Consider the following 26,877-nt stretch of genomic DNA (forward strand, 5'->3'; position numbering starts at 1 on the left):
GGCGGCGGGGCCGTGCCCCAGCCATGGCCGAGCTCGGAGCCCGGCTGCGCTGCTGCCGCTCGCTCTGCGGCCGACCCCTGCTGCTCCTCACCTGCCTCTTCGCGCCCTTTCTCGGCCAGCCCGGAGCCGGCCCCGCCGCCCGCGCTCCTTACGCGGGTAAGGCGGCTCGGGACGGCGCCGCGCCGGGGCGGGCTGGGCGGCGGGCAGGCGCTTCGGGGAGAAGCGGGGAGTTACGAGCTCTCCTGAACTCCGGCTTTCGTGTGAACCTGCCGTTGTGCGGGGATAGGGGGAGGTTGTACCGGAGGGCAGCGGGGCGCGGGTCGTGTGGAGAAACGGGGCGGGCGTTGCTGTGAGGGGAGCGCTGCCGGCGCTGAGGTGGCCGCGCGTCGCGCTTCGTTTTCCGCGCTATCAACTTTTGCAAGACGAGGCTAAAATGTCGGGGCGAAGTGGGGTTGTGGCGGAGGAGTGCTGGGGTGAGGGTTGCAGGACTTCTGATAGTTCGTAAAAAATAAAAATAAAAAAATTTTAAAAATCAAAGAAAGAAAAGAACGTGACCCTCCAAAACGGGCTCACCAGGGCTGCCCCTTTCGCAGCAGAGGGAAAAATGCCTTTGCCAAACTACAGCTTTTCAGATGCGCATCACTCTTGACTACCACACGTTTCATCACGCAGTTTTACGCTTTTAAAATTAACATACAACGCTTTAGAAATGTCACCTTTTAGATTTTTTTTTTTTGCTCTGTTTGCTTACTCAGGCGAGGTACAATTGTGGATTTGTGGTGCATGTTCTTTGCGTTCACAGCTGGTATGGAGTTAAGTTTACGGAATATATTTTAATAATTGCAATATCGCACATGGATCTGGCTGCACATAAAAATGTCTTTCAAGAATTGATTGAAAAATTCTCTGTAGTTTCGTCATGCATTATTTCTTTGATTTCAAAAAAGCCGGTCTCGTCCTTCAATCAGGTTGCAACTTTCAGAGTTGAAGGACGTAAAATAGCAAGTGAAGCTAAAGTGTTTATAAAATTGCACAAAGACTAAAGGAGCAAAATGGATGCTTTTTCAAATCATTATTTGGAAATAGTTATTTCAAAACATTGCTTTAATATGAATTATGGCTACATTGCTAAGAGTTTTGCACAGTGTCTTGAAGTTGTAACTGCAGTATTTACAAGCAGAAAGGAAATTAATGAAAAATAAAATTAACGTTTTAAATACTAGCTCAAAATTGAAAAAAATTGTTGTGAGTATGGTTTAAGGAAAGTAAATTGTATTGATGTGCCAATTTTAATTCAACATAAAAAACTCAGTCTGTTGTTACTACGTGTGATTTAAGAAATTCAGTACCAAAGTATTGCTTTTCATCATGACAGAAGATATTACTATGTGAAATTATTAGGTTACATTATATGGTGTATATGGTATGGAATTACCTGCAGTCAGGTTAAGCCAAATTTTGCCTTTTGCCACATGCCAACAGTTTTGATTTCATTGAGAATTGATCATATGTAGTGAGGCTAAAAACTTTTTTCACAATCTGTTTGCTCTAAAATAAAATGAAATTTGCTGTGAAGTAGATGAAAGATATTGTTAAAATATAAGGCAAATGGAAATAATAACCTACATCGGAGAATCATGTACATATAGTTAAAATTATTTTAGAGGTATTGCTTTGCAAGTGGTACAGTAATCATTTTAATGAGTAGGAGTGACTTATGGATGTGACTTTGTTTTTATGATACTTTCAGAGTGCTTGTAAAGGAACTTGGTGTTTCCTTTAGTTAGTAGCTTGAAGGTGAATTAACACTTTGTCCTGGATAACTCTGACTTGCCGAGCCAAGATACGTGCTGGTTTAAAATACAGTCAAACTGTAAGTTTTGTTCCTTGCTCTGGATCTTTAACAGGTGAGACTTAAATGTAGAAATTGAATTTAGATGAACAAGCACCTCTAACACTGCTGTGCCATGATGCAGACCTGTGGTGGTGTTTCCTTGGGAGTTCATGCACCCAAATGTTTTCCACTCAGTTTAACACATTGGATCCTTCTCCCTACCCAACAGGAAGCTGCAAACCTTCCTGCTTGTATGGGTTTTGTGATTTTTATCTCAAAATATTTTGTGCTTTCTTTAGATATTCTTAAGAAGAAAAATGGGAGCGCCGATTTGTGGAGAAATGTCTGTCATTTGTAGAAGGAACTGCAGAAGGAAGTAGTTGCATAGTTTCCCACTTTTCAGAATGGTGAAACCAGGTTTTTCTCTGGTTGTTTATATTCTGAAATCTACTCTTTCTGATTTCTAAAGTGAGTATGTGATTTCTGTGAGCCGCAGGATTGCATATGCCGGTGTATCTGAGACTGGACTCGAGCCGCATCAGCAAAATGGCAGAAAATAATGCCAGTGTACAACTTCTGCAGCACTCAGAGCTGCACTGGCAACTCATGAGAAGCCCAAGGCCCGTGTCTTATTTATATAATGGTCCTATTCCCATAAATTGAGGATTTGTGTTTTCTTCCAAGATGCGCACCCTCTAAATCTATATGAATAAATGGTTCTACTTTTAAGATACATTTTTTTTTTCTTCCTTTTACTCCTTGTGCTATCCACACTTGTATACGCACTCTTACTGCTTGCTTTCAGCATTCCTCAGTGCTGCCTTCACAGTCCATCTTCAGTCCTTACTGACAGGTCAACAGTAAGTGAAAATGATGGAATGGTTAAAAGCAGTACAGAGATGACAAAATCCTGCATCTGTTACAGAAAAAGTCCCACTGCCTTCAGAGTGACCAGAATTTTTACCCTGAGGCAGCCTCTTCATGTCCCCTGGCTGCTGGGCGGGGAGAAGGATCACAGTTCTTCTGTCTGCTGAAAACTGAGTGGAGTGTGTTAGTGTCTGTGAACTCCCAAGGAAGTGCTGTGCCATGCCACAGATGTGTGACGTTCGTGCTGTAGGTGGCTGTTAATCAGAAGACTGCTGCTGACAATAGCTGCACGACAGAGTTCAGGAAGATCTTGGGCATGTTGTGTGTATTTACAATAGAATCTGTAGCACAGATATTCAGAAAGAAGTGGTTTCTGCTATGGCTAGCTCTTAATCTAAAGACTGACCATCATCAATCTGTAGCTGATTGTATCTATTTCTTGATTAGTTACAAACTACATGACAGTGTATTATACTGCTATTAGTCAAACTCGTAAAGGCATTCATTAATATGGACTGTAGTTATCCCTTGATGCTAAGCTGTTAGGGGGTAGTTTAATTCTACTTTCCAATTATCCAGCTGGAAACTTTAGTCCCTCGAATTCGAGCTGAATGTAGGAAACATCTTCCCTGCTTTCTGTGTGCAGCTCTTATACCTCTGTTCATGTTGGTAAGTGCCAAGCAATATTGCAGTTCAAAATCCTTGGTAGTTTCATGTCCACAATACATCATTTTATTTTGCTACTGGTTGGCAGGAGATTGATGTGCTACGTAAGAGAGAAGGCAGAAATCCTCCCAGTAACTTGAAAGCCCCAGAGTAAGCAAAAAGTTCCTGTAGCAGCTGCCAGGCATGCATTAATATTAATACACAGTGGTAGAAGTACAAGGCTGTTGCTTTTTTACTCTGAACCTTTGAAATCGCAAGACGACCTCTGAACAAAAGCAAGCAAAACAAATTTGCGAAAAAATCACCTACAAGAAATGGTCACGAATAGCCACCTCTTCCATGCTTGTAGGTATTGCGATGAGCTTTGCCTTTGTTCTTTGAACAAGGGAGGAAAAACATACTTGTAGGAAGTACAGGATGTAATAGCTCTCCTGACTTTTGTTCAGTAAATTGGTTAGAGTTACTAATCCTGCTTTGACTTACAGACATTCTAGGAAAGATGATTTTGGTCATTCTAAATGGTTACTGTTAACTGCATGCTTTACTCTTAGTCATTGGGTTCTCAGCAGTTGCTAAAGCACAGAAGGAAAAATAGGCAAAAAATTGAAGACCATAAAGTATGACTCACCATCCTTTCCTTTTAAAGGGAGTGGGGAATCAGTACAGAAATAAAACTTCCATTTTATACTTTATTTAATGTATTACATAGCTCTTCTGCTTCATGAAGTGGTGGTGGGAGATTCTTTACATTTTAAAGTGAGGCTTAGATCACAGTGTCATCTTAGTAAAATACCAGTGTACTGAATGCAACTGTACTGTATATCTTAATGCACCTTCCTGGTTTGCAGGCAAACTATTAATTGTATTGTAGTTTGTAGTAGTTAGATTTGTGGATAAGTCTGTACATTAGGATAGCACACTGTTAACCGAATATTGACTACAAAGTATGGATATTTTGCCATGTTTATTGTCCTTAGTAGTGTTCTTTTTCACTATGGTGGTATATGGTTAAGAATCTGCATTAGTAATGTATGTTCCTTCCGAATTTACATCTTAACAATAGGCTTCTAAAAAGTGACCCTTTCCTCCCATGGACCTCTCTTGAAAATGCACCAAGTAGTAATCCAAAGAAAACCTGAAATCATTGACACTCAACTATATCAATTACAAAATGCTTTGAACTACGTTGCTTAAATTATAAGGACCAATGTTACACCTGCAATCCCAATGTGGTTCTTAGGCATTTTATCGAAGGAAGTACAGAGGAATATAGAGTTCAAAGAAAGTTTATTCTTTGGAGAAACATGGAATGTGATGTTCTCTTGTTTAAAACAAACAACAATTTATTACAAGATATGAGGCATAGCTGTAGCACTAAATATTTCACTGGTAATTCTTATCTGAAGCATTTAAAAAGTCTGCCACCAGTGGCACTAGTGAAATTTTGATTTGAAGATGGTAACAAAATGAATAGACAGTGCATGTTTTGTCATGCTGTTCATGAATCTGAGACCCATGCAGTGCTTCCTCTTCTTTTCTAAATAGCTCTTCCAAAGTACTTCAATAGAAGAAGTTTGTTAAATGTTTAGGACTGAATTTTTAAATACAATTGTGTCCTAGGCCAAGTGTTTAATTAGAATTTCTACTTACTGTTTTATCAAAAGTGTGCTCCAACTATTTCAGAGTTTAAAAAGAAAGGAATCATTAGTCTGCTTTGTCTATAAATGTTTGTCTCCTTTTTGCAGAATTCAAATTTTGGCCATCCAGCATTTTCTCGTGTGGCCTAGTTCTTTTTGGTAAACATGGAATCACACTGAGAGGGAGTGAGCAGAGAAGAGTTTCAGGTGTAAATTATAAAGTAAGCATTGGGATTTATCACTGAACGATATAGGGAGCCTACCTTTGACTTAGACTGGCTGACCTCCACAAAAATAAAGTTGCACAAATACAGGCACGCTTAGAGTTGCTCTTCAAAGGCTACAAATCTTTTAAGGTTTTTTTAGTACAGTGAGCTAGTAGGGGTGAGTGTTTCCACATTTTCTTACCACCTGATTTAGTATGAGACTTGTACTGTGGGTTGTTTGCTAATCTTGCTAGTTGTAGGTTTTAACGTTTTTCAGCTTTTCTCCAGCCAGCATAGCTTGTCTGATGCCTTAAGCCACTAACTGTATTTTACCTGTTTTCCTCTCTTCTGTACCTTTTTTCCTGCTTTCCACCAGTTCTTCATATTTTTTTAAAATTCTGAGTTCCTTACTGGTATTATCACCAATTACACCCTTTGTTATAATCTTAAAAGCATACAGACACATGGAAAAGAGAAATTAAGCACATGTAGTCTGTGTAACAAGTGAGCTGTATGGCCCTATTAAATATGGGAAAGTAGGAGTGGTTATTTATTTCATTTTTGCCAACTCTTAATATATTGTTACCATCTCAAGCCTCCTCATGAAGTTCTCCTTTGCATAAACTGCCTTTTATAGACCAGTATGCCCCAGTTTATTAATAAACAGAATAAACTAGAAATATGAAAAAGTGTGGATATGTCTGTGATAGGAAAAAAAGTTAGTTGAACTATATAGTTAGGAAATATGGTCATCTTAATAAATCTAAGTATACTGTAGGTCTGAGTGTAAAATGTTTGAAAAAAATTCTGGAAGTTCACAAAAGTGGTGAAGGAACATGTTCCTATTTAGCGTAGCAGAGAAGATACTGTGTTTTAAGAGAAGCTTTGTCTGGAAACAGCAGGTACCCTGAAGATGCTGCGGTGCTGTACAGGAGGTCACCTTACAGGAACACAGAAATGGTGAAAGTGCAACTTTGCCTCTGCATTGCTTCAAGGTCAGTTAATGGAGAGACAATACCCAGCTGCCTAGTCATTCTCAAACTGTACAAAAAATTCACTTGGGAGATGTAACTGTACAAGGGAAATGTAATTAATGCTAATACAAAAATCAAGTATTTATGAAACATTAAGCTGAAATACACACAAAACCATTTATAATTGAGGAAATAGGGATATAGAAGTAGAGAAATTAAGTTGTGTGTTTGGGAAGCATTCTTTTGGATGTCTGTGAAAAGCAAGACTTGGCGAATCTATGTATAGTTACAAATAAGAAAAGATGCTTGGCTAATGAAGATACACTGAACCTAAGGTATCAGTGAATATAAATGTATTTTAACCTAATAGCTCTGCAGGTAACTTGTGTATAACATTGTATTGCTGGATGCTTTTTGACAGCAACTCTTATGTCCTCTGTGTGTTCAGGTGTGAACCTGCGCTGTGCTCAGTGGTACAACACGCGTTGCCCATCAGTCCTTTGCTATTACACAACCCGCCCATCAACAGTCTTGAAATGGAAAGTTGTTAAATAGTAGAGCATGTGCAAATAATACATCTGGATGAAAAATAGGTGTTTGTGAATGAACGAAATATGCTGTATTTTGAAACAGGAGGGTGAACTGTGTTAAAACCACAGTGCTGATTTGACCTGCAACAGGAGCCATTCAGCAGCCTGTTAGCGTGGGGAGGTTTGGGGGGAAAAGGAGTCCTGCTGCTCCCACTCTGCTAATCCTGGTCTACGTTCTGCTTTTGCTCCCACTTGAAAATTTCAGAGAAAATCCAGTTAGTATCCATAATAACAGTTCTATTGGGCTGCCCCAAACCTGCAGTGCAGGAGGCTGGGAGTTCTGTTGGGGCTGGGCTCTGCAGCGCAGTGGTGTTTTGTCCAAAGGATCTGTCAGTGCGGCGTCCTGCAGCACAGAGCTGCTGCTGTCACCAGAGCACTTTGCTGGGTGGGAGGGAACTGAACGTTGCCTGTCTCAGTTGTCTGGGCTGCAGTCTTAGCGGTCACACAGCACCAGCTTAGGACCGTCTAAATTAATGGTTTAAACGGTGGGAGCCAAGTGTCTGCAACAAATGCAAGCCATCAAACTGTTGGTCAAATTCGGAGGTAGATTTTGCAAGTTGTGTTGAAATGAGAACTGATGGCCTATGCAAATGTGATACTACTTGACATAACTGACAATTTAATAATCTTGGGCAATTCTAAAATTGCAGTGCTCTTCAATGTCTAATCTCTGATTCACCAAATGTTTATGGTAATGAACTTCAAGTAGAAATTGTTTGTACTGCCTTTAATCAATGCTTTTGTTTCCTTTGCCATTTATAAGAAAGGTTAAATACAATCAGTGTTCTTTTCTTCGCGTATTGTTCACTGCTTTATCTACTTCAGTTATGCTCACTGAATTCATCTCCTCTCCAAACAAAATGATGTTAATCTTTTAAATCTCTCCTTGTATGGATGACTATCTCTGGTTTTAATCTGTTTATGCCATTCTCTGGTGCTTTTCTGTTTCTGATAGATCTTTTTTTAGATGGATGCTGTTAGTGAGCACATCATTTCTGGAGAGGTCACGCCATACATTTATGTAATGGTATAATCTGCATTAAAAAGAGATGGTCGTGAACATCTTTCTTTGGTTTACTCTGTCCCTTAGACTGACTATAATCATTGTTAGGTCTTTTTAGGGCAGTAGCTTCTGTTTGTTTAAATATAATCGGTGAGCAGTAAAAATCTTTGCGTAGAGCCGTACGTTCATGTCTTCTGGTGGTTGCTTTGACTTCTCTCTGGGAATTGGAGACCTTTTTGGAGCTATTCCCTCCCAGGCGATGTGTGCGGCTTGTGCTGCTCCTGGAAGCAGCGGCCGTCAGGGCGTTCACCCGGCCTTTGGAGGCTGTTCGTGCTCGAGTTACTTAGCTACACACGGATCTTGCCTTTTTTCCTCCCCTCTCTCTGTATCTTCCTTAAGTTGGTCCTTCCCTTGTCATTTAGGGTATATAATTTTTTGCCTGGGTTCTCATAATGGAGAAACCTTAAACTTTGCCTTTTTTTTTTTTTTTTTTTTTTGGGTAGCAGGGTTTCTACTGATACACTTCAGTGAGACCATGTTGGTAAAAAGTATTTTTTTTTGTGGATTCACAAAGATAAAGGAGAACAGTTGCTTGATGAGATACTCGAAGACAACTTACATATCTCTTTTAACGCCCAGGCTGCTTTCTGCTTGCAGTTTCTGCATCTACCTTTTTTTCCCCCCAAGCTCTGCCGTGTATTCCATTCTCTCAGGAGATGAAAGAAGTCATTTAGTTTGTACTTCTGTTCCAGATCATCAGTTGGTCTCCAGGTGTTGAAATGTCTCCTTGATAACTATGAAAAAAAAAAGAAGTAACTGAATGTGAAGTACTTCTTAACTAGAAAGGTGCCTTTCAGTCAATGTAACATTAGGATAGGTAGAGGATAGACTGGTAAATAGATTGGCATGTGTTTAAGATACAAAATAGTGTGGGGGAAAAGTGCTTTACAAGTACTGCAAAGTTTATGCATCATAGATGTGACAAAACACTAGAAGAAACAATGTATAAAATGTGAATAGACTGATGTTTCAAAGTGGAGTGGAAGTTATACTATATACTAGAGACCTGTATAGTGCGGATGTAGGTTTTTAAAAAGTATCATCTTGTTCTAGAGTGATGGAACTTCAGTCCCTCATAGGTAAGCTTTCAGTTTTCGAGGAGTTCTATAACTACGTGGCACCAGGTAAATGATATAAGTGCATTTTGCCTGTATTATTGCTAAAATAATGTTCTTGAGTCATAGGCTTTAAAAGTGTCAGAGTGGTATGGACGTGTTAATAAAACCAGCTAATTTCATGTAGTTCTTCTTCTAAGACCTTGTCCATGCTTCTAGAGAAAAGGGTATAGGATGAGAAATTTAACTCTGCATAAACATAACTGTAGATATTTGGACACAGGAATGCAGATGTAGACTGTTCATCAATCAATGTTAATAAATTATTATTTTTTATTTAGGTGTATCTGAACCTTCTCTTATTGCTAAAAGTGAAGATCGTTTGTTTAAACATTTATTTGAAGACTATCAAAGATGGGTTCGTCCAGTGGAACGCTTGAATGACACAATAAAAATTAAGTTTGGCCTTGCAATCTCTCAGCTAGTAGATGTGGTATGTATATTAAATAAGTTTATTTTTTTCCTTAATTCTTAAAATTCTGGAACATAATGTCATATGAAATACTTGTGCATATTTTATCTTAAACATGATAGATTAAACCTTTAAAATTATCAGTGTAATAAAATAATGCATTGTAGATGAGGACATGAAGAGTGATCACAAAGAGGTTGAGAAGATGTCTATTATGTTTAGTGGAGTTTTCAGAAAAAAAAAGTGAAATTCTTAAGCCTAGTAAATTGTACTTTTATTTATTCAATGGGAAACCCCCATATTTTTAAACTTTATCATTCTCATTTCTGTAAAATTCAGGAACACTTGCAAATACTGCTCTTTTTCCCCCATAAGCAGCAAGGAGCCCTCTGAGCTGTATGTCACTTCCATAGTAATAAAGATTCTCTTGGCATTACCGATGAAATTAAGGAGATCACAGATTTTTGCCCCTCTGCCCCCCCCCCCCTCAATACTTATTTACTTCAGAATATTCTTTTCAAATTGAATTCATTGTTTATAAGAGGAGTTTTTCTTCCACATGTTGTGGCTGTTCTTTTATGTTTCCATAGAAAAATGGTAAGACTGCATAAAATACAGTTAAATAAAAAATGGAAGGAAGGAAAGAGACACAGAGGGAGAAAATATCACTTTTAACAGTTAAATAATCGAAGGTCATAATTGTATGTTTTAGAATTTTTCATATAAACATATTTATGAGTGACTGGAATGCTTTTAGAAGTGTGTTTTGTATTTTAAATTTCAGACCTCTGAACTAAAGCAGCTGGTTCCTGTGTGCAGATTTTTTTCTCATAAAATTTGCTTCATTTTTATAGGATGAGAAAAATCAATTGATGACAACAAATGTTTGGTTGAAACAGGTATGTGTAAAATATCAATGAAAAATTCTGAAGCTTCATAACTGCAAGTTAAATGTTGGAAGAAACTTTTCTAATTGTATATTCAAAAAAACTTAGTTGTTGCATGAATTTTTATTTTACATGGTATTTTTAAGAAATGCCTCTGGAAATGCTTTAGCGGATTAATTGTTCTAAAACTCTTATTAAAAAGTAAATTTTAAAAAATTACCTAATTTAAAGAAATCTGATCTGGCATTGCATGGCCATTTGATATACCAAGGTGCATTTATCCAACCATAAAAGTTACTGCTTCGGTACATAAGTTTTCTTTCAAAAACTGTATTAAGAAAAGCGAGGGATTATGGAGTCTTTTGTCTAATAGTGTCAAGATCTTTCTCTTGTTCGGTATTTGAGATGATCTGATAAACATCACTACAAATTCAACTTTCCAAGTTGTATATGCTTGCTGTAAAGAACTACTTTTCATCTTAAGAATACTTGTTTATGGACAGGAAAGAACCTCAAGCTCAATGCAAAGCCTAGTGGCAGCTATTAACTTGGGAAGCGCTGCTCACAAATCATTCATGGTTTGACTTAGAAGAATATTCGCAGACCCTGATTATACTTCCTAGCTTACTAAATTATTTTGTTTGAGCTACTTCCTTTGTTGTAGTGGGTTTTTCGTGTGGGGGGTTTTTTTTGTTTCTTTTTTCTCTCTCCTGTTGCTTCCCATTCCCTTCTTCTCCAGTAACTGTAATCTCAGACAAAGTTTTTCTTTTCAGGAAAACTTTGAGACTACTCAGAAAGTGTGAGATGCCAGTATGTTAATGATGGCCTTGCACCCTCTTAATATTTTCTGCAGAACTTGTTGCAATTGAAGCAATTCAGATATAATAAGAAATGGGATGAATATGCATTTAAAATTTTATGTGATGGCGGATTCTTAGAAACTTGCATTTTTTCCTCTTCAGCTTTTAGTTCAAGTATAAAATCACCAGAGTACTACTGTGCTTTCAATGGTGCCATTTTTAGTGTTGCTGGTAGAAATAGCAATGACTGACTTCTGGGAGTTGCAGCATGATTTTTTTGTGTGTGTGATGAAAATGTTTAAATTGCTGCTTATCAGCTTCCAAAATCATTGATATTCATTCAGAACAAGGTGGGGTTTTTTTTTCCAATTTAATTGTCTATATGTAATAATAGCTCTTATGTATACATGCTCTGAAAAAGGATTTTAATACCGTAGGTTCTGTACAGAAATACTCTCAAATGACTCTTAGAACTGCAAATACTGGATGAGGTAGTTAGATGTCTGTTCAGCAAATTCACTGTCGTATGCAAATTTTAGAAGCCAGTTTGATTAATTTTTTAAATTGCCTTTTAATCTATTTTCATCCAGTCTTGCCCTGCTTAAATCATCTTCACAATAATAATGATTTTTACTCTCACTTATCCACAGGAATGGGTAGATGTAAAATTAAGGTGGAATCCTGAAGACTATGCTGGAATAACGTCTATTCGTGTCCCATCAGATTCTATTTGGATTCCAGATATCGTGTTGTATGACAAGTAAGATTTCTATCTTTTGCCATAAAATACATTTGCTTTCTAACTTTACCATCCAAGCTGCTTCTGGGAGGCTCATTGGATAGATTATGCATGTACATTTAGTAGAGCTAAGAATGTGTGGAAGAATTTGCCTCTGAATGCAAATGGATTTTGTTGCTGTGTTAAATGTTTAAATGTTTTGCTTTGCATCTGTATGGAATTTCTAGTCTCTTTGCAAAGTTTATTTCCACTTCTTCCCATATTACCAATAGAAACACCGGAGTTTGGTCATGCTGTTACAGGTCAGGATTTTAACAATCTTTTGCATAAGTCATTGGGACCACAGGAGGTTGCACAGATCTTTTCATGACTTGAAAATATTCTTCATTCTTCCAAAACTGTTTACGTGTGTGAGAAAGTTGACTATGAACAAAATACAAAATATTGGCTATGAAGGGGGAAAAGGGCTAAACAGCTGAAATGACAATAACAAAACATATTTTCCTGTTTAAAAACACACGCCCACACATGCCCATTGTAATTGCGCATGTATATCTCTCTTTTTTCAGTGCAGATGGACGTTTTGAGGGAACATCTACAAAAACTGTGGTAAAATATGATGGCACCATTGCCTGGACTCCGCCAGCAAACTACAAAAGTTCTTGCACTATTGATGTAACCTTCTTCCCCTTTGACCTCCAAAACTGCTCTATGAAATTTGGTTCCTGGACTTACGATGGCTCACAGGTTGATATAATTCTTGAAGATTACGATGTTGATAAGAGAGACTTTTTTGATAATGGAGAATGGGAAATAGTGACTGCAACAGGGAGCAAAGGAAATAGGACTGATGGATGCTGCTGGTATCCTTTTGTTACGTATTCATTTATAATTAGACGCTTGCCACTTTTTTACACGTTGTTTCTCATTATTCCTTGTATCGGACTTTCGTTTCTAACTGTCCTTGTCTTCTATCTTCCTTCAAATGAAGGTGAAAAAATTTCACTCTGCACTTCAGTACTAGTGTCTTTGACTGTTTTCCTTCTTGTTATTGAAGAGATTATTCCTTCATCTTCTAAAGTTATCCCACTTATAGGAGAGTACTTGGTGTTTACTATGATATTTGTGACATTGTCCATTGTGATAACTGTCTTTGCTATCAATATTCATCATCGCTCTTCATCGACACACAATGCTATGGCACCTTGGGTTCGCAAGATATTTCTTCACAAACTTCCCAAGCTGCTTTGCATGAGAAGTCATGTAGACAGATACTTTGCGCAGAAGGAGGAAACGGGAAACGTGAATGGATCGGAATCATCTAGGAACACTTTGGAAGCAGCTCTAGATTCTATCCGATATATTACAAGACATGTTATGAAGGAGAACGAAGTTCGCGAGGTGGGTGTTACAGTCATGTTACACTGATTTTTGTAAAACTGGAAATTAGAAAACCAAGTAGTGGTTTACTATGCAGTTGCATATTGAATATGTGTTATGAGATTTCCAGGTTTTGTACTTTGCTGGAAGCTGTGTAATTAGTTCCACCGGAAAGTAGTACAACTGTGGTACAATACTGAGAATTCTTACAGATACTGGGCTGATGCAATAGAGTCCATGGGCCCTTGAGTTCTTTTGAAGTCTTTTGCTTTCTTCTGGAAAGTTCTTGTTGTTAATGACACATTTTCAGAGATACTTGTACTCTAACTGTTCCCTACAGTGCTGCTGGGTGTTATTTTCATGATGGGAGAAGTAGGTATTTTTAATGTTGTACCTGAATGCTATCTGAAAAATGGATTTCCCTTAGATTTTCTGATTAAATACTGCTAAGCCTTATTTTGCAGCTTTTCAAATCCATATAAAAACAGTTTTTAATGCCTTAACTCTTACTAGTTTAAACACAACCTATAGCCATATGTTGGTCATTTTGCACTGAGATCAGACATGGACTAGATGCCTTCCTGAGTATTTTCTTTTAGCCGTATTATTATTTGTCTCTGAGTGACATCAGATGTCAGAGGCTTTTTTTCAGTCTCTGCATTTGCACTCTGAGTTATCCTTAATGGATGTTTACACCATTTGGGTAAGAGCATTATGAATCTCTTTTCTTTCCGTGCTTTTTAAACTATCACCGTTGGTACATCAGAGACTTAAATGCTATTTTTGGGTTAGTGTAGAAATATAAAAGTTTGATGTGTGGTCTTATGATACTGCTATCTGTTTCTGATGGCAAGGCCTGAGATTCTTTCCATTTATACAGAAATGACTGTCCTCAAAAGTTGCTGGTTGCTGAGAGTGGATTCTCACATGGCAGCCTAGGAGTAAGCTGACTCCTCTGATGTACCTTCTCAAGGCTCAATTCTGACATTATCACAAAAGATCTGCCTAGATTTTGAATAAATGTATCTACTGTACCGTTAGAACAGCATCTAATATCCCTGCGTTGTAAAAGCAACACAAATAGAATAGTTTGCTATTAAATACATAATTTCCTGTAAATTAAGGGTTGGTTTTCTTTCTTTTACTGAACTTACTCTATTTGACTGTTAGTGACGAGAGGTGATGAGTACTTTGGTTTTCAGGTATAATGTTGTTGCAACTCTAAACATCAGAAATTAATACACAGCTGACCGGGGATTCAATTGTATTTTATTATTTGGGCCCTAGAGAATGCAAGCTTTCATTGCGTTCATTAAAAACTACACAGCAGTGCTGTTGTAGCCTTACCTCTAAGGAAGCTTTGGAAACATGGCTAGCTCCAGTTTGAATCAAAGGCAATAGTTTGGCAAGGTTTTAATTTGCTCAGACTTGCAAACTTTGCTATACTTGCAAAACTGTTTATAGGCATGAATAATCCTATTGGAAAGGAAAATAGTCGTGAAAGTACTATGAGTATTCTCCCTAGTGTATAATGCTGTGCAGCAGTAACTTCACAGCTTTCAGATCTTGCATGTAACACAACAGCTGCTGTCTACTGTTCTGTGTGTGGTGTGGTGCTGTTGTGTGGGGGTTGGTTTGTTTGTGGCTGCATTTTGGTTTTGAATGTTTGTTGGTTGGTTTGGTTTACAACTTTTGCTTCTAGCTCCTGCTGGGAATTCCACTTTAGGATGAAGCTGTGGCATGAATCCTAAATCCTGCAGCATGTTAGAAAATTGCATACCGATTTTCATCTCTCTGTAGTTGAGGATGTTTGGTGCTTGTCAGGGTTGGTTTCTGTATTAAGATCTAGTATTGCTCTATATAGCTTACCAGTCTTCATAGAGGAAAGTTTGTTCCTGTTCTAGCTCGTAGTGTAATTATAAGAAGTTGTTAAAGGGGGTTATCAAATGGACCTGAGTGGAAAAAAAGGGTACTGTAAAGTGATTAAGAACTGCAGGGTTGGGTACTGTATTTTTACCTGTTCTCGCACATACTGAACAACTCTTACGCTCTTTGGTTTTCAGGTTGTTGAAGACTGGAAGTTTATTGCTCAGGTGCTTGATCGAATGTTCCTATGGACTTTTCTTCTGGTTTCAATAATTGGATCACTTTTGTTATTTATTCCTGTTATTCATAAATGGGCAAGTATAATAGTACCTACACATATAGGCAGTACAAATGCATAAAATATTTTTGGTTCTGTCTCCTGCTAATATGGTTCTAAAGAGTTTTGTGGTAGCCCTAGTCCCATGCATGTTCTTTGCAGGCAAGTTTCTGATAGAGTGAAACAAATCCAAACCCATAAAATCAGGTTTATATTAAAGCATGACATCCCTAGGGCACATAGAAGTCAGTTCGCTTATTGCCAGTTTACTAAGTTACCTCTAAATCAGGTCAGAATTTAAAGGACCTTCTCAAGCACTTGCATGTATGATATGTCAAAAAACATACACTGGCACCTGTTGCGAAATAGAAGGATTTAACATTTTTTTATGATGATCACTGTAGTCCAGTTATTAAATTACTATCTCTATCGTTATAGTGGGTATTAAAAATTTGCATATATTTACACAGTAGAGTTGCTTATTTCAATTTACTGTAGAATGCAAAGGAGAATTTTGATCAGCGCTCTTGAATGTGTTGTAAAAGTATGAAGTTGCTACAAAGTAAATTTAAAATAATAACAAAAATATCAGTTAACCTTCCCATATATTCACCATATAAGTAAAAATAGTGATTGGGCTATGTTTTGCTTTTATAAATTTTCAGTTGAATTTGCTGCTAAATGTAAAGCGTTAATTCTGTCATATTAAGTGAACATCTAATACAGTGAGCCTTAAAAATGCCTGCAGGATACGTTTATATCGATATCTCTGTATCGGCTGTGGAAAGAAAGGCAAATGAGTCCCCAAGTTGCACGAATAGTCTAATGGACCAGAACATTCAGATTTCTTTACTCTCGAAGAGTTTGATACAGTGTGTTAGTTGCAAACACGTTAATAATTTCCTGCCTTTGTGTGTTACTCACAATTAAGTTTTCAAGCATGGGTAGAAGGAAGTCAGGGAATGCCTTTCTGAAGGAGATGGGTTGAAAATTATTATTGCGTGTAAGCACATACAGATGACATTGGTTAAACTGGACTTAGCTGCCTTTAACAGGTTCTGTCACCTGCAGAACCACAGGTAACTGAGCAGCGAGGACTTAAGCTTTCCATTCTTCCTTTTTTCTCAGTGTTGAAAACCAACTTGCAGATTTTTAATTATTCCACTAATTTAAAATTCTTTATATTTGTTCCAATGCCACCTTTCTTAAAAGCTTTATTTTGGAAGAGACTGCAATAGAAGGGGGTTTTCCTACACCAGACTTTTGCCAGTGTACTTCATAATAGAGTTGCACCCTGCAGGGCTAACACAATGCCAAGCTGGAGCAGGTCTTGGCAAGTTTTTATTTGCTTAAATTACTACATGAATAGTGACATATTTAGGTGTGAGGTTTACTGTAAATTGTGGTATGTTTGATAATGTAATTTTTTTATAGTGGTTATGAATTCGAAAATGAGAGTTCCCCCTGCATCTGCTTTAGAATGGCACTGTTTGGCATTATACTGATGGCTTATGTCATAACTTATAGATAATTTAATGTTTGTTTAAAATTTATTTCACCTGTAGGATATTCTTGGGTTCGTGTAGCTTTTTAAGGCTCATAGGCAGGGAAATTATGCCAGTCAAATGCTTTTTTAATGTTTTGTTTCTCTTTTTTTCCCCGATACCAATTTATAAATAATTCTGATTGTAAAGGGAGTCACTCTTCCTCTTTAGTTATAAAATTACATCTGGCATATTTCCTCTGTTCCAATCATAATTAATTTTAAAGATGAGTTTGCAAAGATTATCTGATTTAATCTATTAATATCAGAAATCTAAATTTCTCAGTATTACTAAGATTCAACAATGCATCGGTGATTTTCTCTGTGTGGAAGTTGCAAAAATACTTGAGAGATCTTATTTCCTCTTCAAATGCAAAGTTTATTTTTATAGTCCTCAGGTTTGAATTACTGAAGTTCACTCTTACCTGAGCAGAAAGCAAAGTGAGTAAAGCTGTAGATTAGGTATATGTATTGGGTTTTTTTTAACTCCTCACCTCTTTCCCCTTGTTTAATGATGTTTTTAGACTACCCAATCACATCATAAGGAGCTTGGCAGTATATTGGCTAATGGAGTCCCAGTCAATCTGTATTAGTAACTCTCAATTTTTGCAACTGTATGAATTTCTTTTAGTCAATTCTATAATCTGATCGTGATAAATACAGGTAAGATAGCTGACACTAGAATCCTTGGGGTCTTCAGCTTATCAGGTGTGTCTGAAACAAAATCATTTTAATAGGCTCAGAAGCATGGACCTTTATTTATGTAACTTGTTTCTGAATGTGTTGAACTGTAGCTAATGCTACCTTATATAGGTTTTTGTCACTCAGTCAAAATAAATGAAAAAAGCACAATTTTCAACAGCTTGACTCTTTATTTTCATAAATGTCACATCACTTGATACACTGTATTTTCGGAAAACTTCCAGCTTGCTACGGAGAGAACAGTTCATATTTTTACAAAATATTTTTCTCATTACAATATTTTGTTGCATTCTTTATTCATGCTCTTAAATATCGGCAGTTACAGGTTGAATAAAAAGGCGTGCCTAAGAAGCAATTTAGCATACTTTACAGGACTGGTTTCTATCTACCTGCCTTCTCTTATCATAAACCACTTCATTATACCAGGATGCTTCTGTATCCCAACTATCCAAGCAAAATATTTTCATCGTTTGCATACCTTGCAGACTGCATCTTGGTGTGTGTTTTACTTGTGCAGAGTTTTAAACATTATTAGGTTTGAATAGCTTGGGGGTTTTTTCCTGACAGTCTTCTCATAGGTTGAAATACGGGGATGCAGAGAGTTTATGGCTGCTTTATTACCATCATCTGTCATTTTCCTATTTGTTTTCCTTTTTCCTTTTGCTGTTTCAGTCAGTTAATACATCAGGTGGCAGCGTCTGCTTTCTAGCAGTTGGGTATGTTTGCTTCCTAAACCATTTAATCTTCGTGAGGGCATTCATTGAACTCAGGGTGAACTTATTCTCAGAAGATCCCGTCACAGTCTGAAGAGACTTGGCACCGAACTCCTGGAAACAAAGCTGGTAGCTCAAAGTCTTCCACTTGCCTTGACTTTCCAAATATTCGTGTAATTTTCAGTTTCTTTATCAACCCCTTTTTAAAACCATTCCTATGAAGTTTAATGTACTACCTGCATCTTTTCCAGTTATTGCAAAAAGTAGCTGTCAAGCATAGCTCATGTTACTTTGAGATTAGTTGTTATAAAGGTTCCGTTTATTTTTTTTCCCCACGTTTTCACGTTTTTAACAAAGCCATCTTGGTCAAGCAAATTTGAGGCCAAGAGAGGTCCTTATCCTACTACACAGAGGAGAGACATCAGGTGCTGGGGTGGGGGTGTAGAGTTGGTTCGCAAAAGTTTTATTTGATTTCACAACATAATATTTCATCTTTACATTTCATCTCCAGCCATCAAGGGTTGTAAAAACAATCCTGCTGTTCCTAGAATACATACCAGGATGAAAACCCATAGAAAAATACGATCGATTACCATGGCAACGTATTTCCAGTCATCCTGAATCTGTAAAATAAATTGAATAGCAAGTAGGCATGTTAATTAGATTAATAGCTTGCATTAGCAATTAGTACCATTTTATATAGGAAGTACAGATTTTTTTTCCCGTGCGTGGATGTCTTTCTTATATGCGCAACTTACATATCACTGTTTTCATTGACAAATTAATTCATCTTGAAGAAGTTTTATTTGAATGTGCTATTTGTGGCAAAGCCAAAAGCTACTTCTTCAAATATGAGAAGTTGTTCACCAAGACACCGGGCTTCATGAGCTACAACTTCTCTTCCATATGCCGAAAGTGAAAAGCTTTACGTTCTTAGGTGATCAGGTTTGTCCAGAAAATTTTACTGAAGCAGACTGCTCCTGCTAGTCGTTAGGCATATGTAAAAAGACAAAAGTTAATTGGTATATAATTATCTGGTACGTTTCTTATGTAGTACTGAAGTTTGATTGTTCTTGTGCATGATGTAAAATTCATCTCCTTACCTTCCATGTAGAGAGGGAACCAAGTTTCCAAAAAACCCATTTTTCTATTTTTTTTTTTACAGTGGAAATTATAACAAGAGTGACACTGAAGTGTTATATGTGTTATATGTTAGTAGTAACTATGTTAGGTGATCGTTTTCATTACTCTTGAGATCACAATTTAAATTTTTACTTCATTTTTCTCCAGGAACACTAATAAATGAGTAATGCTTTTGTTGCCTTTTTTTTTTTCTTAATTTTGCACTTTTTAGCTTAGAACTTGTTTGTTAAGGGAAGGAAAAACAAAAAATGACAAAAAAACCAGCAGCTACAGAATAAGCAACGTGATCACTGTGAAGGGCATTCGTTCTCACGTTCTTTGTTATCGATGGTAAGCTGTGGGAGGGGGAGTGGAACTTTCTAAAGGCCACAGAGGCAGCTAATTCCACTATTTAAGATTTTTTAACTTGGAAAATCGTCACTCCGAATCTTGTAGGGTGGGCATTCAAGTATGTTTGCTTCGCAATCGTTACCTTAACATACTTCGCCCAGCGTGTTATCAATAAAGAGAATGTTGTGTAACAGAACTGCTCCCCAAAATTACCTACATTCAAAACTGCATATATTTGTAATACAGCTTGGGTAATTTACTTGTATAAAATAATGGTCTGTGGTGTCCTTTTTTCTTTCTTTTTTGGGGAGGAGATGGGGCTGGGATCTCTTTCTCTTACAAAACACACTGATAGCAAATGGTGTCTGCAGTCTGAGTAATAGTAAAATAGGTTCTTACCTCTTTTGCTTCATTCTGCATTTTCATATTTTCTGCAATGTATTTAACACTTTCAATAGCATCTTTCATTTCTGGTGACAGAACTGAAAGTGAAAACAGAGGATCTACAGACTCAGAGCTTGAACTTCTTGTGAGATTGCCACTGAAATCTGAGAACTTCATGCGTTGATACTGACAGCAGCTGCATGCCACATCTTGGCACACAAAGCCATCTTTGCAGCATTTGGTTTCAGAAGTGTTGAAGCAATTTAAGTTTGAAAACTCAGAAGTGAAAAATGGCTTTGGCTTCTGATGATTCTCTTCGTCACTGGCAGGCCTTGTCATAAACATGATCCTGGGAAGTAAGTTCAAGAAAATGGTTCTCACCCACACAGGCATTGTGTGCGTCTTGGGTGTTCTGTAGTGCACGTTAAGTACAAATACCGTGATGACAATAGAGAGAGTTACAAAGATCATGGTGAAAAGGAGGTATTCCCCAATAAGGGGGATTACCAGGGAAGTAGAAGGTATGGTTTCTGTGATAACGAGGAGGAACACTGTTAGAGATAGAAGGACTGATATGCAGAGCGTCACCTTCTCACCGCAGTCCGAAGGCAAATAGAAAACTAGTACAGTCAGAAAAGAAATCAGCAGACAGGGAATAATCATATTGATAGTGTAAAATAAAGGTAAACGCCTAATGTAAAGAGAATATGTGATGTCTGTATATATCTCTTCACAGCAGTTGTATTTGATGTCGTGTTTATAGCCGGGAGCTTTAATAATAGCCCATTCTCCACTCTCCCAGTAATCTTTCAGGTTCATTGTAGAGCCAATTAAAACTAAGTCAATTTTGGCTTTATCGTAAGACCAGGAACCAAACTTCATGGTGCAGTTCTGGTAGTCAAATGGGAAGTAGGTTACATCTATTTTACATGAGCTTTTAAATATAGCTGGAGGTATCCAGGTCACATCACCCGTGTATTTTAATAGGGCCTTTGTCTTGTCGTCGACCTGGAAATCCCCAACTGCACTGTAAAGCAAATAACAAAAATTAGAATGCAATTACTCCAGGTAGTTTCATGCATTCAGATCATATACGTTAACTCTTTAATCTGTTTTGGGAAAGTCAGCAGTTACATGCTGACATGGAGCTGAATTGCATGTGCAGGACTGAATCTGTGGCCATCATAAATTTGCACAGTTAAAACTGAAAGCAACAGCTATATAAATTTACCATGGAGGATTTGAAAGGAAATAGTCTTCCTTACAATAACATGGCTTAGTGAAATCCATATCCAAAACAGCAAACAGGAGATTGTACGTGGCAGTCCAACTAGATGATGGTTGTAGGTCCCTTCCGACTGAACTATTTTATTCTATTCTGTTCTAGATCAAGCACATCAGAACCCAAGGGCTGATAAGAGGATACTTGCAGTGCTGGTATTTCCACCTCTCCTGTGAACAGTGCAGGTAGTAACTGTGGAAAGGGAGTAGGGTTGGGGTGCCTGTTCGCATAAGGAGTGTGTTTGGTGAGGGGTTTTTTAAGTCCTACATTGCTGCAACTTCAGTTGTTTGTATGAAAAAGTAAAACTGAAAAGGTAATTGAAAGTTTTAAGGCCACAGTTAGAGAAGGAGAGTCATTGCCGTTGTTGCGTAGCCTTAAGTTTTGGATCTTTTTAGTTTAGCCCATGTCACTGAGAACTATTCCCTACATGGCAGAGGGCTCCATTAATTATGGTTTGGCTCCTCAGTCTCAGAAGCAGACATCCTAAGTAAATTTATCTGTTGCTTCTGTATGTCAACACTATTGTAAAGGTGTCGAATTGTGAGTTAACTGCTAAAAAGAATTTCCAGACAAGAACTCTCCTGTCTAAGGGAATTTATTGCCCCCTCCTTGTAGACAGTGATTAAAATTATAGCAAAAGTGGGGGCTTGTGAGGGGAAAAGCAAAGTTCCCTTTGGCCTGCACTGTGATGCTGATGTAGGTGGCACGGAGGTGAGTACAGCAGCAGGGAGGTGTGCGACGGGTGTGTTGAAAAGCAGGTTTTGTCAGTTAACTCAGCCTGCTCATCATTTTTTAAAAACTAGTAACATCACTCCCCTTCTTCCTGAAGTAAGAAGATAAATGTGCAAGAGTCTTACTTGTTATATAAAACAATATCTGGCTTCCAGATCTGACCAGATGGTACTCGGATGAATTCAGCACCTCCATAGTCTGCTGGATTCCACCGAAGCTTGTAATCGTTCCAGATCTAATTAGGGAAGAAATGAGTCTCTGTTAGGTTTGTGAAGAAATTGAAATTCAATGGAGCAGACAGACTCAAACCGAGTGCTGTCATATCGCTTCTAGGGTGGTTTTATTTTGGATACTACAATGATCAGATGTTTCTTTAACAAACACATATGTCTGGTGTTTATTCACACGGAGACTGTGCTTCTCTTTGCATGGGTTTGACTTGGACATGTGTGACTCCGTGTCCCAGGAGTGTCTACTCGGTAGCTGCAACAAGGTGAAAAAGGCAGTAAGACACTCTTGCCAGAGAGTGCAGGACTTTAACGATAGGTCTCAAAAAGCCGTGTATGTGTGAGATGGTAAAAACAAATTTATACGAGGCTCTGGTGCTAGTGAAAGACGACTGGTCAGAAAGAGCTGCAAAGTGTCATTGCTCCGTTAAGCAAATCTTGTTCATTAGGGCTCCTTAAACCCCAGTTTAACAAGGTTCAATATTAAGCTGAAGCTGGGAATGAAGTTGGATGTTAAGCTGACTGCAACAGTGAGTAATTGCATTTTTAATCCATAAAGACCCTTTTACGTTACGCCAACGTCTTAGGTTTCTTCTCTCTTTCTGGGAGCTGAACAGCACCGGGCGATGCTGAGTTAGACCTCGGTGCAGACTGGCTTCCTCTGCCTGCGGGTGTCCAGCAAGGCAGCGTGTTTGGGGCTTTTCAGACCAAAAGCACCGTATTTAGCGACACTACCAACTGTGGGAAGGTTTGGGCTGCAGCCGCACGCTGAGCCAGGCCCGTGTTTGAATGCCGCGGCACCCAGAGGCGGCGAGACCGGCGAGGGGTCAGTGGTGACGGGGCCGGTCCGGTACCGCGGCGGGGGCGCCGCCTGCAGGGCCGGCCCGGGCAGCGCGAGCCGTCCGTCCGCGGCCGCCGTGCGCCGCTGGGGGGCAGCAGCGCGCCGGGGAGGGCGGCGCGGCCGTCGCTGGAGCCCCGGGCCCCGCCGGGGGCCTGGCTGGTGCCCCCCCAGGCTGCGGCTTTGGCCCGAGGGAGGGAGGCCTGGCGCTGGCTCGGTGAGCCCGGTGCTTCCGGGAGCCCGCAGGAGCCTCGCTGGGCGGGCGGGCGGCCGTTCGGCCCCCGAGGGCTGGGTCCGCCCGCCCTGGCAGCGGTGGGTTGGTGCTGGCGCTGGGCTCTACTCACGTGCTTCAGCCACAGGTTGGTTTCCATTATCTGGTTGACTTCATCCTGGAAAACAGAGGTGTGTCGGGAGAGGCACCGGCCGCCCCGTCCCCCGCGGGCGCCCCAGCGGGCAGGTACTCACCACCTTCACCAGCTGGGACATGGACACCTCGAACTGGATGATGACGGGGTCCGAGATGTTCTTGACGGGACGGACGAACTGGTTGTAGCTCTCGAACAGGGCCGCGTAGAGCCGGTGCTCGGCCTCGGAGCCGCCGCAGCCTGTGGAGGGCACGGCGGGTGAGCGGCCGTGGGGCCGCGGCACCTGGGGGGCCTGGCCGGAGCGGGGCCGGTGCCGCTCTTGCTGCCCGGCTTGCTGTGTATGGAGTGCTCGGCATCTGTGCGATGCGTGGGGAAAGGCCAGGCCTCACATAAGTGGGTTGTAGTGTGTCACGATTGGCGTTTGCTTAGGCTGGGTGAAAAAACGCAATGGAAGGCAATACTATGACAGAGTTTTTCTCACATCTCTGCAAATGGGTTCAGAAGATAGTTTCAGGGAGTTACTGAAGACCTGGAGGTACAAAAGCACTTTTTCCTCGCAGACCTAGTCCCTTAGACCTGTCAAAGCTGCAGGGGTGTGGAGCTGTAAGTGTAAGCCAATGGGCCAGGCCACTTGTAAGCTGTTGGACTGTTTTGCAGTAAGAGGATTCCTAGGAAATGAGAACTCTGCTTTCTAGCCGGAGTCATGATTGCATGGTTACAGGGATGATAACAGCTTGCTTGTTAAAATATGAAAAAAAGGATTAAAAATTGACTAACCATTATATTCAAATACTTTTGAGCATATTCAAAGAAATGTGCTAATTACCCATTTATTATTCTAAGTAATTCTTATTTGTAATCCTGTTGTCCATTTTGCCACTGGTAAGTGCTGCTCATGGTACCTTACAGCCAACAGAAAAGCTGCAAACTGAAATTCTTAAACAACGAGATCTTTCAGCTGTGTTGGGATGAGGTGTGAGAACCTGGATGTCAAACTACCTTTATACTCTTGGAGCTAGCTAGGCAATAACCATCCCGACAGCTGGGCACTATTTAAAAGCCAATAGCTTTTACTTTCTCTTAAGCTCTCTTCTAGATGACACATCCTCAAGCGCTTCAACTGAAAAGAAAAAAAAAAAGGCCTGTTTTGTCATTTATGGATGACACTGTGAATTTGGCAAGGGCACAGAACTGTTGAACATACTCTACAGTTCCTTTGAAACAGAAATATGAATCTACAGATATTTTCAAGGACACGTTTATTTTTTGCCAGACAGGTTTTGGTTTGGTTTTATTTTTTTCAGTAGAGAAAGAGATGAGAGGCAGAAGTGTCTGCAGGTGACTGATCTGTAGTGTCTCACAAAACAGGAGTTACATTCTGATCTAAGAGCTCCCCTCTCCCTGTGACGAGAGGGTCCCCCTCATGTGAAAATGTATTCAACTAAAACCTCTTTCTTTTTTTCCCCTCTCCCTTTCTCCTGTTCACCTGGAGAACAATTTTCCTTTCAGATTAGCGAAATCATTCAGCCCAACTTCCTAACTAAGAAACAAATACATTTGTTTCACACTTTTTAACTGCTAGCCTTGCCCTTCTTTTTTACTGATATCTCATCTCTCTTAGATCAAGATTTTCTGGAATAAATGCTTCTAGATATTTCAGATGAATAATTTTAAAGCTAGATCTTAACGACTCTCTATTACAGTCGATCCCAATTTGCCAGCCTTTTACATGTCGCCAGCACACTAATTAAATCTAGCATCTGCTCAATCTAGAGAAGTGTATTTATGTGTCGTGGGGGTTTTTTTGTTTGTTTCTGGTTTTTTATTTAAATGTTTCGGTGCTTTCCATATCTGCAGAGAGAATGTGCACTGCTTGCAGCACATATTTAAAGCTGTTTAATATTGTCACTTTCTTGTGGTCTTCTCTAGAGTATGTAAACCCACACCTTTACATGTAAGGTGCTTTCTCTTTTTAATGTTAAAACGGCTTTGTGTGTCCTGTTTGGCATCTTCAGTCAGGACTACTTTAGTACTTTACAAGGAGAAATTAAAAAAAAAAATAAACAGCAACAACAAACTGTCTGACAAAGAGCCATACTGGGATTCTGTAAATTTATCCGTTAGTTTGGAGCGAGCTTCAGCACTTTTTAAAAATAATTTGCACTGATGCCATCTCCTGTTCACCTTTTTGACCCCCTCGCTTCACCAATAAATAATAAACAAATTAAGGATCACTCACCTTGGCAGAGAAAGCAAACAGCAGCAGTTAGGAGGAGAGCGCGCGTGCTCTCCATGGTGTTAGGAATTACTGCCTGTCGACAGAGGCTGTTGAAGACGAGCGTAGCTGCCAGGGTTGTGCGAGCATGAGAAGTACAGAGAGCTCCACTCCTCCGATGCGTGAAACGCCTGGAAGCAGCAGCCGGCAGGACCCTGAATGCAGTTCTGCGCAGTGAGCTCCCATTAGGTTTGCTGTGCTGCCCCCTTTCTAGCTGCTCAGGCTGTCAGAGCATTGGCAACAGCGAATAAATGGCAGGCAAAACAGATGTTATTGTAGGCAAAGAGCAGTCTTCTGGCAAGGATAATAGACAAGAGTCCTTAAACTGGTGCATAAATGAACCCAGCAATCTGGCTATGCTAAAGATTTTTCCAGTCAGCTGCTCTACAGGATCCTTCTTTACCAGAAGCTCATGCCAAGCTCCTAGGAGGAGTTTAATTAATAGAAATCTTATAATTGAATTGTGCTGAAATAAATATTGACAGTAGGGATGCCTGATTTAGCAGTGAGCTGAGATCATGGGACCTGAATTTCCAATTATGCTGTTAAGGTTGAGGCTTTTTCCTGCCAGTGTCTCATCTTACAAGCGCATGTGCTTGGCGCTTGACTATATAAAAATGATGTGCTATTCCCAGGAGTAGTTAAAGGTGTGTACAACTGTTGCCAGGAATCTAAGCCCAGAGTGAAATACACAGCAGCTGGGATCCAGCAAGAGCCAGGGGTTTGAGTTTGGAGACCAAAGTTGACCTATGCTCTTGAGAATGACTGTCTTTGAACCATTCCTGCTTCCATGGATTAGAAAGGTGAAATTTAGGAAGGGGAATAAGAGTATAGGATCCCAGCTTGATCCCACAAGACCTTGTTCAGGGGAAAGGAGATGGGTGAGAATGGAGAGTTGTGTTTGAAATTCAATCACAAAATCATGATTTGCAAAGTGGCTCATTCCCCAGGTGCCTGTCAGCTTCCCTGTTAAGTTACATGTCAGTTTTTGCGCCCTCTTGAAGTGCCAGGTGGTGCAAGGCTCAGGCGT

General features: G+C 39.5%; 2 protein-coding genes across 2 annotated transcripts; one reads left to right on the forward strand and one right to left on the reverse strand.

Moving 5' to 3' along the window:
• Window positions 1-23: 23 nt before the first annotated feature.
• On the forward strand, window positions 24-15,395 carry CHRNA5 (cholinergic receptor nicotinic alpha 5 subunit). Its single transcript, XM_065641389.1, has 6 exons — window positions 24-156; window positions 9,234-9,385; window positions 10,219-10,263; window positions 11,702-11,811; window positions 12,360-13,191; window positions 15,234-15,395. Exons 1-6 carry the CDS (start codon window positions 24-26, stop codon window positions 15,393-15,395), a joined length of 1,434 nt encoding a protein of 477 aa, XP_065497461.1.
• Window positions 15,396-17,876: 2,481 nt separating this feature from the next.
• Window positions 17,877-26,021, reverse strand: CHRNA3 (cholinergic receptor nicotinic alpha 3 subunit). Its single transcript, XM_065641388.1, has 6 exons — window positions 25,812-26,021; window positions 23,673-23,812; window positions 23,552-23,596; window positions 22,268-22,377; window positions 20,144-21,155; window positions 17,877-18,894 (listed from the first exon to the last, which is right to left on the reverse strand). The coding sequence occupies exons 1-6, from the start codon at window positions 25,864-25,866 to the stop codon at window positions 18,766-18,768; spliced, it is 1,491 nt and encodes a 496-aa protein (XP_065497460.1). The 5' UTR covers window positions 25,867-26,021; the 3' UTR covers window positions 17,877-18,765.
• Between the last annotated feature and the right edge of the window lie 856 nt (window positions 26,022-26,877).

The sequence above is a fragment of the Caloenas nicobarica genome, chromosome 10, assembly GCF_036013445.1.
Source record: "Caloenas nicobarica isolate bCalNic1 chromosome 10, bCalNic1.hap1, whole genome shotgun sequence".
NCBI lineage: Eukaryota > Metazoa > Chordata > Aves > Columbiformes > Columbidae > Caloenas > Caloenas nicobarica.